The sequence below is a fragment of the Odocoileus virginianus genome, chromosome 22, assembly GCF_023699985.2.
Source record: "Odocoileus virginianus isolate 20LAN1187 ecotype Illinois chromosome 22, Ovbor_1.2, whole genome shotgun sequence".
Lineage (NCBI taxonomy): Eukaryota > Metazoa > Chordata > Mammalia > Artiodactyla > Cervidae > Odocoileus > Odocoileus virginianus.
This window is the reverse complement of record NC_069695.1, coordinates 33,689,399-33,703,784: the sequence shown is the minus strand read 5'-3', so window position 1 is coordinate 33,703,784 and position 14,386 is coordinate 33,689,399. Positions and strand designations below refer to the sequence as shown.

General features: G+C 35.7%; 1 protein-coding gene across 4 annotated transcripts in view; it reads left to right on the top strand.

Moving 5' to 3' along the window:
- The window catches only part of CCDC178 (coiled-coil domain containing 178), a 395,761-nt gene that overhangs the window by 69,680 nt on the left and 311,695 nt on the right, over window positions 1-14,386 (top strand). For all 4 annotated transcript variants that reach the window (XM_070452800.1, XM_070452799.1, XM_070452797.1 and 1 more), the window contains one exon: window positions 5,343-5,563. In XM_070452800.1, coding sequence (XP_070308901.1) covers window positions 5,343-5,563 — 221 coding nt within the window. The remainder of the gene's footprint in view (window positions 1-5,342; window positions 5,564-14,386) is intronic.

The window sequence follows — 14,386 nt, the reverse complement described above, 5'->3', positions numbered from 1 at the left end:
ATCATTTGGTATTTGTTGGAAATTCCATTGAATTTATGGTACCCAAGGAGCATGCAAACATTTTGCACATATTTCCTGTAATGACTATAATATTTCAGTTACTAGAAATTTAAAGTGATTGCCAGTTGGTGGCATCAGCTACATATTTAAATCTAGGAAAATGAGAGAATTCTGAGTGATATTTTAGGAATCTTCTTTTGTGAATTCAATGGCAAATTCACATTGGGAACTTCTAGCAGGCAAAGAAACCTAGGATATTTTCAGAAGTCATGTAGATAACACATGTTTAAAAGGGAAAACTCTATCTTTTAGATTATAGAAGGAGGGACATGTGATCAAGTGTTAAATAATCTAAAAGTTTTGGAATTTTCATTTTCTAATGCGGTATTTATCAAGCATACCAGACTACCTGATCTTTCTGAGTCTGGAAGCGTTTCTATGTTATCATAGGGTAACAATTTTAATTCAGGGTTCACAGGCTTTATAAATGGGTGACATTAGGATTCTTATATAACCCATGATTTAAACCAAAACACCTTTGAGAGAAAAAAAGATGATATTGTTGTTAGTGACATTCTTCTAAGTAACATGTCTAAATCACAAATGAGTGTGACAAGAAGCTATCTTTATCCAAAGGAGAGGGTAATAAGCTACTGTTCTTTCTTCCGATGTCTCTTCTTGATACTGAGCTGTTTGTATTTTCTATAGAAGTCAGTGAGACTTCAGCTGCTTTTGTTGCCTCTGTTAGGATTCTTGAAGTTATACTGGTTCTAGACCAGTGAATTAGACCATTACTAATTTCTTAGCTTGAGTTTGATATCTAAATCTTTATAAGTTTTAAATTTGGGGTTTTAGTTTTTTGAAGTCATTATTTTTCTACCCAGAATCCAGATAATGAGTTTTCTATTCATGTGTATTTAAGTCCAAAATTGTCAACATACTTTTAATAGCCAATTTAATTTATTTACTGGTTTTGAGTCTCTTTTCTCTTTCTTCTTGAGTCAGTTTTGATCATTTGAGCCTTCTAAATAATTTGTCCATTTCACTGTAATTGTCATATTTGCTTACCTAATCTTGTTCCTAATATTGTCTTATAACTATTTTGATATTTATAATAACAGTAGAGATGACATATCTTTCATACTTGATTTTGGTAATTTTTACTTTCTCGCTCTCTTTTCTTCCCACCTTGGTTTACCAAAAGGCACAACAATTTTGTTGATTTATTTAAAAAGTCAATTTTTGCTTAATTTCTCATATCATTTCTTAGCTTTGGTATAATTGATTTCTTCTCTGATTTCCTTTCTCATGCTTTCTTTGGGAATTTAACATACTGTTTTTCTCTTCATAAAGTGGAAGCCTTGATTATTTGTTCAATACCTTTCTTTTTTTCTAGAGTAGACATTTAAGAACTGAAGTTACTTTTAGGAACTATATTAGTTGGATTTCATAAATATTCATATGCTTTGAGCTTATTTTAATTACATAAAATATTTTAAAAATTATTTTTGTGGTTTCTTTTTGGGTCTATTATTTATTCAGACATTGATGTTTAATTTGCAATTACTTAGGGATGTTTTGCAATTTTCCCCAACTTTTTTTCTTTTGATTTCTAATTTAATTTAGGAACATTTTAGTTACATTAAAATTGTTTAGAATAAAAATTACCCAGCATTTTAAATATTTTGGATAATATTCTGTGTTTGTTCAAAATTCATATACATTCGGTTGTTTGGTAAAGTGTCTATAAATGTGTTAATTGGTTGGTGGTGCTGTTTAAGTCTTCTCTCTCTGATTTTTCTGTGTAGTTGTTTATTGAGTTGTTGTGAGTTGGGTGTTGAAATCTCCAACTATGATTTCTCTAGTGAATCTGAGAAGAAACTAATGATACCAAAACTTTTCCTTTTTCAATTGCCAGGTTTTGTTCATTTATTTTAATTTTTAAAAATTCTTGGGTAAAAGACCCTGATAAGCTTTAAATAAATTAAGAAATGCACTACCACCAACATTTAAGTTTGGAATGGGATTTTTTTGGAGATTAGGCATCAATGACAAATTTAGCCTTGAGTGAATCCCTGAAATCCTAATATCCTTTGGTTCCCATTTGATCCATGTATTTGGTACAGGATACTTGGGATAAAGCCCGAGTCTCACCCAGATGACAATCTGGTTAGAAGTCATTACATGAAGCTGAGAGTCCAAAGGTCTCCATTCCAGCATTAAGCATGAATCATGAGTAAACCTGTTGCTCCAGTTGAATAATAAAATTGCTTGTATCACTTAGTTAGTGGAGAAAAGCAGACAGTATTCCAAAAATTCTTAATGTACTGATCTAAATGGATTTGGGACTGATACTCCTGCTGTCTGTGAATCTGAAAATACGCAGTGGAGAATGTCATTTAAATGTTCTGTAGGTTGGTGGTAAAACTAGGCATCTTCAGGAACAAAGACAGATGTTCTTTTTTGAAAGACTGAAAATTCGATCTAGGTATCAGCGAATTGTCTCAGTCTCAAGAAGCAGCTCAATATCAAGTATCATAAAACACAAAAATACAGATTCGGTAAGTGTGAGTTAGTAGAAATAGACAGCGTAATCTTACTCAAAAAGTTTTCAGATATTGGATTGCACATGACATTATAAAATGATTTTATTTAATGGGCTTCCCTGGTGGCTCATGGTAAGAATCCTCCTGCCACTGCAGGAGACCCAGACTCAATCCCTGGGTTGGGAAGATCCCCTGGAGGAGGAAATGGCAACCCACTCCAGTATTCTTGCCTGGAAAAATCCTGTGGACAAAAGAGCCTGGCAGGCTACAGTGCATCATGTCACAGAGAGTTGAACATGACTTAGCAACTGAGAATATTTAATATGTTTTATGAAATAAAAAGAGAAGTTTGAAAATAAAAGCAAGGACTAAGAGACTATTTAAAAAAAAAATGGGAATAAAAAAGACTTACTAGAAATTAAAAATCTACAACTTGAAATTAAAGACTCAATAACTGGTTAAATGGTCTTTTAGACTAAAGAAGAGAAAAGTAATAACTATAAATCTAGAAAAATTTACATGAAATGCATCAAGGGTACACAAGGAGAAGGAAAATATGAATTAAATATTTAAAGACATAAGAGTGTAACATGATAAAGGATGATGAATAATGGAAGATCATTATGAAGATAATGATGATAATACTTAATGAAATGGTGACTGACTTTTTAAAACAAAAATACGACTGTCTAATTAGGATAAAATTAAAAGGGAATGGTGTCAAACATTTCACAAATATAAGAAATTAGAAAACATTTAGAACTGTATCATTAAAGCTTACTAAAATTATTTTCACAGAAGTGAAAAAAGCTAAATTATTATTTAAAGGAAAATCAATAGCTTTTATCATATTCAGGAAAGAAGATGATATCAAAATTATTGAAATATATGACTAGAAAAATAAAAGAAAAATAAATACAAAGAAAAAACAGAAAACCAATAACAAAATGGTTAAATAATGAAATATGTATAATTATGAAGATACAGAGAGCTAAATGTTAGATCAATAAAAAATAATAAAGGAAATAATGGAATACCAATGGCAAGATTAATGAAGAACACAGAGAAAATATATGAGTAAATTCAATTAGAAATGCAGATGGTATCTAAAAATGGAGCAGTGATTAATAATAAGGAAGATATACAGAACAAATGCCTTAGAATATTATTGAAACCTTGATGAACTGGAAGAATTCACAGAAAAAAATAGACTAATGAATAGATAGCCAAAATATACATATAGCCATTAAAGGAAAGATAGTGACTTAAAATAAAAATCCTTTCTTGCAAAACACACACATACATACATACAGACATACTAGGGCAATAAAACTTTAAATGCAGTTTTGAACTTCCACAAAATCATAGAGAACAGAAATAAAAGAAACTACAACAGATACAAGATGCTAGCATAAATTGTAAAGCAAATTAGATTAATACATACAAATATGCAAAATTACAGGCCAAAATCATTAGCATACATGCAAAGTATCCTCAGTGAATACAACACCAAAACCCACCAAGAAGTTTATTTTAAGAAAGATGAAAAGATCCCCAAGGTAGCCAATTGAATTTTATTCCAAGAGATCAAGGTTAGGTTAACCTTAGAAATTTAATGATATAATGAGGAAATCTTTTATGTAGTTTCTCTAAAATTGTCCTAATCTGTTAATTGACATTTAATTTAATTTATAATTTGTTTTTATTTTATTTAAAAGAAATTTCCATATGTATCATTTCAGATATTTTTATATGGAACAAAAATTTTTTATCCATTTATTCAAATTCCCATTTCTGTTATTTGAGAACATTTTGTCATTTCTTCCTCTAGGCCATGCTGTACTCATGTTATGTCTGTCACTAGATCTGTGCATTTTTGTTTGTCTTTGTTTTGCTGTGTGAGATCATTCTGATTTCACTGTAAGATTTATTTTTGTGGATAAACATTGTTTCTTATGTTAACATTGATTTTTATGAATTATTATTTTTATAATTTGAACTGATTTTTGTATTTTAACCCCTTTGATGGTGAATGAAGGAATACTAAAATAATTTAAGGACTTCCCAGGCTGCCCAGTGGTTTAGACCCTGCATTTCCACTGCAGGGAGCATGAGTTCCATCTGTGATTGGGGAGCTAGGATCCCACATGCCACACGGCATGGTTGAAACATAAAAATAAAAAACAAGTAATTTCTGAAACTAAAATATCTCATCAGTTCAGTTCAGTTGTTCAGTCATGTCTGGCTCTTTGCGACCCCATGGACTGCAGCATGCCAAGCCTCCCTGTCCATCGCCAACTCCTGAAGTTTACTCAAACTCATGTCCATTGAGTTGGTGATGCCATCCAACCATCTCATCTTCTATGGTCCCCTTCTCCTTCCTTAAATCTTTCCTAGCATCAGGGTCTTTTCAAATGAATCCGTTCTTTGCATCAGGTGGCCAAAGTATTGGAGTTTCAGCTTCAACATCAGTCCTTCCAATGAACACCCAGGACTGATCTTTAGGATGGACTGGTTGAATCTCCTTGCAGCCCAAGGGACTCTCAAGAGCCTTCTCCAACACCATGGTTCAAAAGCATCGATTCTTCGGTGCTCAGCTTTCTTTATAGTCCAACTTTCACTTCCATACATAGCTACTGGAAAAACCATAGCCTTGACTAGATGGACCTTTGCTGGCAAAATAATACCTCTGCTTTTTTATATTCATATTTCATATCTACTATCAAACAAAGATTTCCTCCTGGAGTTTTTGTTTTAAATTTAGATTTTCTTTTTGTCCTTTCACTGTATGTCTAGAACATGAGGCCTATTTGAGAGATATAATAGAACTACGATGGCATTTTGAAGATAAAACTCATCAACGAAAACATCTGGAAGAGCAAAAGGAGAAATTAGCAGAAACTAATGCAAAGCTTAAAGCAGACATAGACTATATGATTAAACATCAACCCCTACTGCTTGCAAAGCGAGACCACGAACTTACATCTCTGAGGGAATATTACCAGAAAAAATTTGAGGTAAGTGAATAAAAGAATGGCTGTGCATTTTACAGATTGTTTCTTAATTGTAAGAATTTCAGCTCTAAGAAGTTAACATACCTTGAAAGGTTTCATTCTCATTGAAAATTGGCTTACTATTTATCTTTTTAAGAAATTATCAATCAATACAGTTGACTGATATTCATTTAAAGTGTGTTTTCTTTCCTTATGTTTAAACTTAAGAATATTAATTGTATTTAGTCAGTCTACTAATATGATTTTGGAGATTTTAAACAATATAGTATTATTTGAAGCTGTAAATTGAACTGAGAAAGAATGTAAGTATACTATATCTTCATTCTTAATGAAAACATATAACCGACATGTAAAATCTTTTTAATGATTAACATTTAATCTCCTCTTGTGGGATCATATCATAGAAAAATAAATCGTTTATTATGGCCACTAAATGGACAAATTTAATTTTGTGTCATGTTTGTTCTTGATCATTTAAAGTTAGTAAATTAAGTCATTGAATGTCTCTTTATTTGTTCCATTTTCCTTCATCATTCTCCAAAAGATAACTTCATCATGAACTTCTGTTTCCAGGCAAAATTTGAATAATTTTATACACACATATGCAACTTATGTACACTCCATACTGTTGTTTTTAATATTATCAAACATTCTGTAACTTTCTGTAAAGTTTTTTGTTTGCTCTGTGCTTAATTGTTCAGTCGTGTACTACTCTTTGTGACCCCATGGACTGTAGCCTGCCAGGCTCCTCCTACTGGCGGGCTGTAGCCTGCCAGGCTTCTCTGTCCAAGGGAATTCTCTAGATGTGAATACTGGAGTAGGTTGCCATGCCCTCCTCCAGGGGACCTTCCCAACCCAGGGGTCAAACCCAGGTCTCCCACGTGGCAGGCAGATTCTTTACCATCTGAGCTACCAGGGAAGCCCAAGAATACTGGAGTGGGTAGCCTATCCTTTCTCCAGAGGATCTTCCTGACCCAGGAGTCAAACCAGTGTCTCCTGCATTGCAGGTGGATTCTTTACCAACTGAGCCATTTACTTTTTAATCTCGCATTATTCTGGATCTCCAGCTACTATTGATATACACAGATATATTCCATTCATTTTACTTCCAATTCCACCAAATAGATATCTCTGGTCTTGTGTATTGTTTCCCGTATTTAGCTACAGTGCTGATTTGCCTATAAACAGTAAGGAGCCCTGATCATGTTCCTTTTTTGTGCATGTGAACTTTTCTTGGCTATATATCTAGTGGAGTATTTACTGAGTCCTGGGTTATATACATTTTCAACTTCATTAGTTAAAATCACACTGCTCTCCAGAGTGTCTTTCACAGTTTATATTCTTAAAGTAGTAGCAGTGCTGGAGATGTCCCATTTATCTACTGTGAAGAAGGGTCCTAGCAGTATGCTTTTTTCATCATAATAGACCCCTTATTTAACACTGGACAGGGAAGCCTGGCATGCTGCAGTCCATGGGGTCGCAAAAAGTTGAACACAACTAAGTGACTGAACAAAACACAACAAGTAGCCCCCTTTAGTTGGATGGCAGTATGTCAGGGTAAAGGTCATTTCTCAATTTGCCTTTACTCATGGTATTTCTAATGAGATGTAGATAGTAGTTATACAGAGTTTTTCTAGGAAAGCTTTCTGAAATTGACAGACTCAGTCAGAAGCCACACTTTTGTATTAAGCCATTTTGTAAACTTACAGCAACCCCGATATGACAGCTGCAGTTCTGCTTACATTTTATAGCACAGGGCGACCTTGAGAATGGACGCCAGTGTCCAAGATGGCTGAATAGAAAGGCAGAAGAAGCCGTGTATCTGTTTCGGGGAGAAAAAAAGAAACTGCCGTCTTGTTTATTTGACTTATCTCTCCTACAACCAAACCCAATTCTAACTGATACACCTCACATTTTTGTCAAGGTTTTATTGTGATACTTTAAATTTTGTCAATAGGTGTGTGAATTGGTATCCCTAAAGTAATAACTTTAGTGTGTTTCTCCCTGATAAAAGTGAAAGTGAAGCTGCTCAGTCGTGTCTGACTCTTTGGGACCCCATGGCCTGTAGCCTACCAGGCTTCTCCGTCCATGGGATTTTCCAGGCAAGAATACTGTAATGGGTTACCATTTCCTTCTCCAGGAGATCTTCCGACCAGGGATTGAACCTGGGTCTCCCGCATTGTAGGCAGACGCTTTACCGGCTGAACCACCACGGAAGTCCTTAGTGGAGTAGATATTGCCTAGGGAGGGGGAGCAGAGTTGTTGAAGATCACACTTCTGAATGGGTTCAGTTCACTTCACTCAAAGAGTTGTGTCCAACTCTTCACGACCCCACGGACTGCAGCATCCCAGGCTTTCATGTTTATCATGAACTCCTGGAACTCACTCAAACTCATGCCCATTGAGTGGATGATGCCATCAACCATCTCGTCCTCTGTCGTCCCCTTCTCCTCCCACCTTCAAACTTTTCCAGCATCAGGGTCTTTTCTAGTGAGTCAGTTCTTTGCATCAGGTGGCCAAAGTATTGGAGTTTCAGCTCTAGCATCAGTCCTTCCAATGAATATTCAGGACTGATTTCCTTTAGGATGGACTGGTTGGATCTCCTTGCAGTCCAAGGGACTCTCAAGAGTTTTCTGGCAACACCTCGATTCAAAAACATCAATTCCTCAGTGCTCAGATTTCTTTATGGTCCAACTCAGGATGCTCAGGTTTTGATCAGACATTATTCTAAGTGTTCTGTGAAGTTTTTTTTGGATGAGATTGACATTTAAATCAATGATCTTTTAATAAAGCAGATAGGCAAGAAAAATAAATAAAAGGATCTAGACTGAAAAAGAAGTAAAATTATTTGCAGAAGACACATTCTTCTATATAGAAAATTGTGAAGAATCACAAAACAAACTATAGGGCTAAAAACAAGTTTAACAAAGTTGCAGATTCAAGCTCAATACAAAACTCAGTTGTATTTTCATATACTAGTTGTGAACAATACAAAAATGAAGTTAACAAAACAGTTTTCTTGAATACCATCAAAAAATGATTAAGTGTGAATAAATTTAACCAATAAGCTGAAAGACTTGTTCACTAAAAACTATAATATTTTGCTGAAATCAATTAAATTAGAGTTAAATGAATATAAAAGTAACCCATGTTCACAGATTCGACTTAATATTGTTTAGATGTCAGTAGTACCCATAGCTATCTTCAGATTAAATGGAGTTTCCTACAGAGTCTCAAAGAGCTTTTTACAGAAATGGGAAAGCCTGTTCTAACATTCATTTGAAATTTCAGGAGGTCACAAATAGCCAAAACAGTCTTATAAAGGAAGGACACGTTAGAGAACTCACTGCTTCTGATTTCAAAACTAACTACAAAACTTTAAGAAGCAAAAATGAGTGGCATTTAATAAATACAGGAAAGTAGTTCAGTGGAGTAGTATTGAGATTCTAGAAATAAACCAATATATCTGTGGTTAGTTGATTTTGACAAGGGTGCTGAGACCATTTGTTGAAATGCGTAGTCTCTTCAACACATGGTGTTGGGACATTGGATATCTACATGCATTCAAAGACTAAAGTTGGACCTCTGCTTCCTAGCACATACAAAAATTAATTCAAAATGGATCATAACTTTACATGTAAGAACTAAAAGTATAAAACTCTTTAAAAGGAAACTTGTGGATAAATCTTTATGTCCTAAAATTTGAGAATGGATTTAGATATGACACTAAAAACATAAGCAACATAAGAAAAAGTAGAGAAACTGGACTTCATCAAAATTAAAACCTTTAGTACAGCTAAATACACTACCAAAAAGGTAAAAAGACAGCCTACAGAATGAGAGAAAATATTGCAAATTACATATAATTTTATTTTAAAGTATGTACTAATTATATATTAATTTCATACTAATATATACTAATTATATAGTACTATTGTATTAATATATATACTAATTCTATATTAATATATCTTCCTACAGATTTGTAGTAAGTTTTAAAATCAGAAAGTGTGAGTTCTCTAAGGTGCTCTTCCTTTTCAAGACTGTTCTGGCTACCTTAGAACACCCCCTGCAATTTTATATGAATGTTAAAATAGGCTTTTCCATTTCTGCAAAGAGCTCTTTGAGACTTCATCAGAGGTTACATTTCATCTGAAGATAGCTTTGGGTACTACTGACATCTTAAAAACATGTAGTACCCAGAATATATGAAGAACTTTTATAATTCAGCAACTAAAAAAGATAAACACTCCATTTTAAAACGGACAAACTTAAGTAGATATATCTCTGAAAGACAGAAATGAGCAGCAAACGCATGAAAGGACAAATGCTCAACATCATTAGCCATCAGGAAAATGTAAACCAAAACCACAATGATATAGCTACTCATGCCCATTAGGATGAAATTAAAAATGGGGTGTAAAATAACCAGTTTGGGTGAGGATGTAGAGAAACTCGAACCATTGTACTTTGCTGGTAGGAATGTAAAATGGTGAAGCTGCTGTAGAAAACAGCTTGGTGTTTCCTAAAAAAGTAAAACAGAATTAACATATGCTTTAGCAACTCCAAGCCAAGATATATACCCCTAAAGAATTGAATACTGATGTTACAAAACAAAACCTTGTGCAGAAATGTGCTTAGCAGCACTGTCTACAATAGACAAAAAGCAAAATTATTCCAGTGCCCATCAATTGTTGTATGACTAAACAAAATGTGATATAACCATATCATGGAGTAGTAGTCAGTCATAAAAAGAATGAAATACTGGTACAGATCACAACATGGATAACCTTCAAAGCACTATGCTAAATAAAGAAGCCAGAAACAAAAGATCACATTTTCATATGATTTAATTTACCTGAAATATCCAGAATAGGTAAATCCATAAAGACAGAAAGCAAATTAGATTACTAGGAGCTTGGGGAAGTGCAAGATAGAGTTTTGTAATAAAGCTTTGCTTTTTTTGTTTTACTCTGCCGTCTTGACTGAGGCCTTGACTAGAGGCCTGCTAAAGTAACCCAGCTACTTAAATAATGCAAGACCTCTTGTCAATGTGCTTGAGCCTCAGTACATTGCAAACCAACCTCAGTGGCTTAAGGTGATTTTCAACTTCTACAAGCAGCTTAGTCACATAACACAGTGGAGCCACAGAACTATTGTTAACATCAGTGTAGTATCTATGTGGGATAGCTGAACCAGTCCCACAGTGAGCCAGCCAAGGAGCTTTCCTCGTGAATTTGTCTCATATGATATAAGCAAAACCCCCAAACCTGAGATCACCCCAGCAATACCTACAGGACAGATTGGATACACAGAATTATTTCTTGCTTTTCTTCCTTTCATGGTATAAATTCTGTTGTTTCCTGAGTTCTGTGTTTGCTTATTTCATCATCTTGGTATAATGCTTGCTCTCTGCTTGAGTGTATAGCCCTGCATTCCTGTGCCTAAAGGAAAATCTTGTAGAGTTTACTAAAATCTGTGCTATTCTAAAAGTTAATGTGAACATAAAGAACAGTATTGCATAGGAACCTGGAATGTTAGGTCCATGAATCAAGGTAAATTGGAAGTGGTCAACAGGAGATGGCAGGAATGAACATCAACATTTTAGGAATCAGTGAACTAAAATGGACTGGAATGGGTGAATTTAACTCAGATAACCATTATATCTACTCCTGTGGGCAAGAATCCCTTAGAAGAAATAGAGTATCCCTCATAGTCAACAGAAGAGTCCTAAATGCTATACTTGAGTGCAGTCTCAAAAATGACAGAATGATCTCTCTTCATTTCCAAGGCAAACCATTCAGTATCATAGTAATCCAAGTCTATGCCCCAACCACTAATGCCAAAGAAGCTGAAATTGAATTGTTCTATGATGAATTATAGGACCTTCTAGAACTAAGACCAAAAAAGATGCCCTTTTCATCATAGTGAACAGGAATGCAAAAGTAGGAAGTCAAGAGGTACCTGGATTAACAGGCAAGTTTGGCCTTGGAGTACAAAATGAAGCAGGGCAAAGGCTGAAAGAGTTTTGCTAAGAGAATGCACTGGTCATAGCAAAGACCCTCTTCCAACAACACAAGACATGACTCTACACATAGACATCACCAGATGGTTAATACCAAAATCAGGTTGATTATATTCTTTGTAGTCGAAGATGGAGAAGCTATATACAGTCAGCCAAAACAAGACCAGGAGCTGACTGTGGCACAGACCATGAACTCCTTATTGCCAAATTCAGACTTATATTGAAGAAATTAGGGAAAAACACTAGGCCATTCAGGTATGACATATATCAAACCACTTAGAATTATACAGTGAAAGTGACAAATAGATTCAAGGGATTGGATCTGATAGAGTGCCTGAAGAACTATGGCCAGAGTTTTGTGACATTGTATAGTAGGCAGTGTTCAAAACCATCTGCAAGAAAAAGAAATGCAAAAAGGCAAAGTGGTTGTCTGAGGAGGCCTTACAAATATCTGAGAAAAGAAAAGAAGCTAAAGGCAAAGGAGAAAAGGAAAGATATACCCATCTGAATGCAAAATTCCAAAGAATAGCTAGGAGAGATAAGAAAGACTTCTTCAGTGGTCAGTGCAAAGAAATAGAGGAAAACAATAGAATGGGAAAGACTAGAGAACTCTTCAAGAAAATTAGAGATACCAAGAGAACATTTCATGAAAAGATGAGCACAGTAAAGGAGAGAAACGACATGGACCTAACAGAAGCAGAAGATATTAAGAAGAGGTGGCAAGAATACACAGAAGAAGTTTACAACAAAGATCTTCATGACCCAGAAAAAGATGAAGGTGTGATCACTCATCTAAAGCCAGACATCCTGGAGTGCAAAGTCAAGAGGGCCTTAGGAAGCATCGCTATGAAGAAAGCTAGTGGAGGTGATCAAATTTCAGTTGAGCTATTTCAAATAATTAAAAGATGATGCTCTTAAAGTGCTGTAACAATATGTCAGCAAATTTGAAAAACTCATCAGTGGCTATAGGACTGGAAAAGGTCAGTTTTCTCATTCCAACCCAAAGAAAGGCAATGCCAAAGAATGTTCAAACTACCACACAATTGCACTCATCCCACACACTAGCAAAGTAATGCTCAGAATTCTCCAAGAGAGGCTTCAGTAGTACGTGAGCGGAGAACTTCCAGATGTTCATGCTGGATTTAGAAAAGGTGGAGGAACCAGAGTCAAATTGCTAACATCCACTGAATCACAGGAAAAGCAAGAGAATTCCAAAAAATATCTACTACTACTTTATTGACTATGCCAAAGCCTTTGACTGTCTTCAGTTCAGTTCAGTTGCTTAGTTTTGTCCGATTCTGCGACCCCATGAACCGCAGCATGCCAGGCCTCTTTGTCCATCACCAACTCCTGGAGTCCACCCAAACCCATGTCCATCGAGTCACTGATGCCATCCAGCCATCTCATCCTCTGTCATCCCCTTCTCCTCATACCCTCAATCTTTCCCAGCAACAGGATCTTTTCAAATGAGTCAGCTCTTTGCATGAGGTGGCCAAAGTACTGGAGTTTCAGCTTCAGCATCAGTCCTTCCAATGAACACCTAGGACTGATCTCCTTTAGGATGGACTCGTTGGATCTCCTTGCAGTCCAAGGGACTCTCAAGAGTCTTCTCCAACACCACAGTTCAAAAGCATCAATTCTGTGCTGCTCAGCTTTCTTTATAGTCCAACTCTCACATCCATACATGACCACTGGAAAAACCATAGCCTTGACCAGACAGACCTTTGTTGGCAAAGTAATGTCCGTGCTTTTTAATATGCTCTCTAGGTTGGTCATAACTTTCCTCCCAAGGAGTAAGCGTCTTTTAATTTCATGGCTGCAATCACCATCTGCAGTGATTTTGGAGCCCAGAAAAATGTCAGCCACTGTTTCCACTGTTTCCCCATCTATTTGCCATGATGTGATGGGATGATCTTAGTTTTCTGAATGTTGAGCTTTAAACCAACTTTTCACTCTCCTCTTTCTCTTTCATCAGGAGGCTCTTTAGTTCTTCTTCACTTTCTGCCATAAGGGTGGTGTCATCTGCATATCTGAGGTTATTGATATTTCTCTCGGCAATCTTGATTCCAGCTTGTGCTTCCTCCAGCCCGTTGTTTCTCATGATGTACTCTGCATATAAGTTAAATAAGCAGGGTGACACTATACAGCCTTGACATACTCCTTTTTCTATTTGGAATCAGTCTGTTGTTCCATGTCCAGTTCTAACTGTTGCTTCCTGACCTGCATACAGGTTTCTCAAGAGGCAGGTCAGGTGGTCTGGTATTCCCATCTCTTTGAGAATTTTCCACAGTTTATTGTGATCCACACACTCAAAGGCTTTGGCATAGTCAATAAAGCAGAAATAGATGTTTTTCTGAAACTCTCTTGCTTTTTCGATGATCCAGCGGATGTTGGCAATTTGATCTCTGGTTCCTCTGCCTTTTCTCAAACCAGCTTGAACATCTGGAATTTCACGGTTCACGTATTGCTGAAGCCTGGATTGGAGAACTTTAAGCATTACTTTATAGTGTGTGAGATGAGTGCAATTGTGCAGTAGTTTGAGCATTCTTTGGGATTGCCTTTCTTTGGGATTGGAATGAAAACTGACCTTTTCCAGTCCTGTGGCCACTGCTGAGTTTTTCAAATTTGCTGGCATATTGAGTGCAGCACTTTCACAGCATCATCTTTCAGGATTTGAAATAGCACAACTGGAATTCCATCATATCCACTAGCTTTGTTTGTAGTGATACTTTGTAAGGCCCACTTGACTTCACATTCCAGGATGTCTGGCTCTAGGTGAGTGATCACACCATCATGATTAT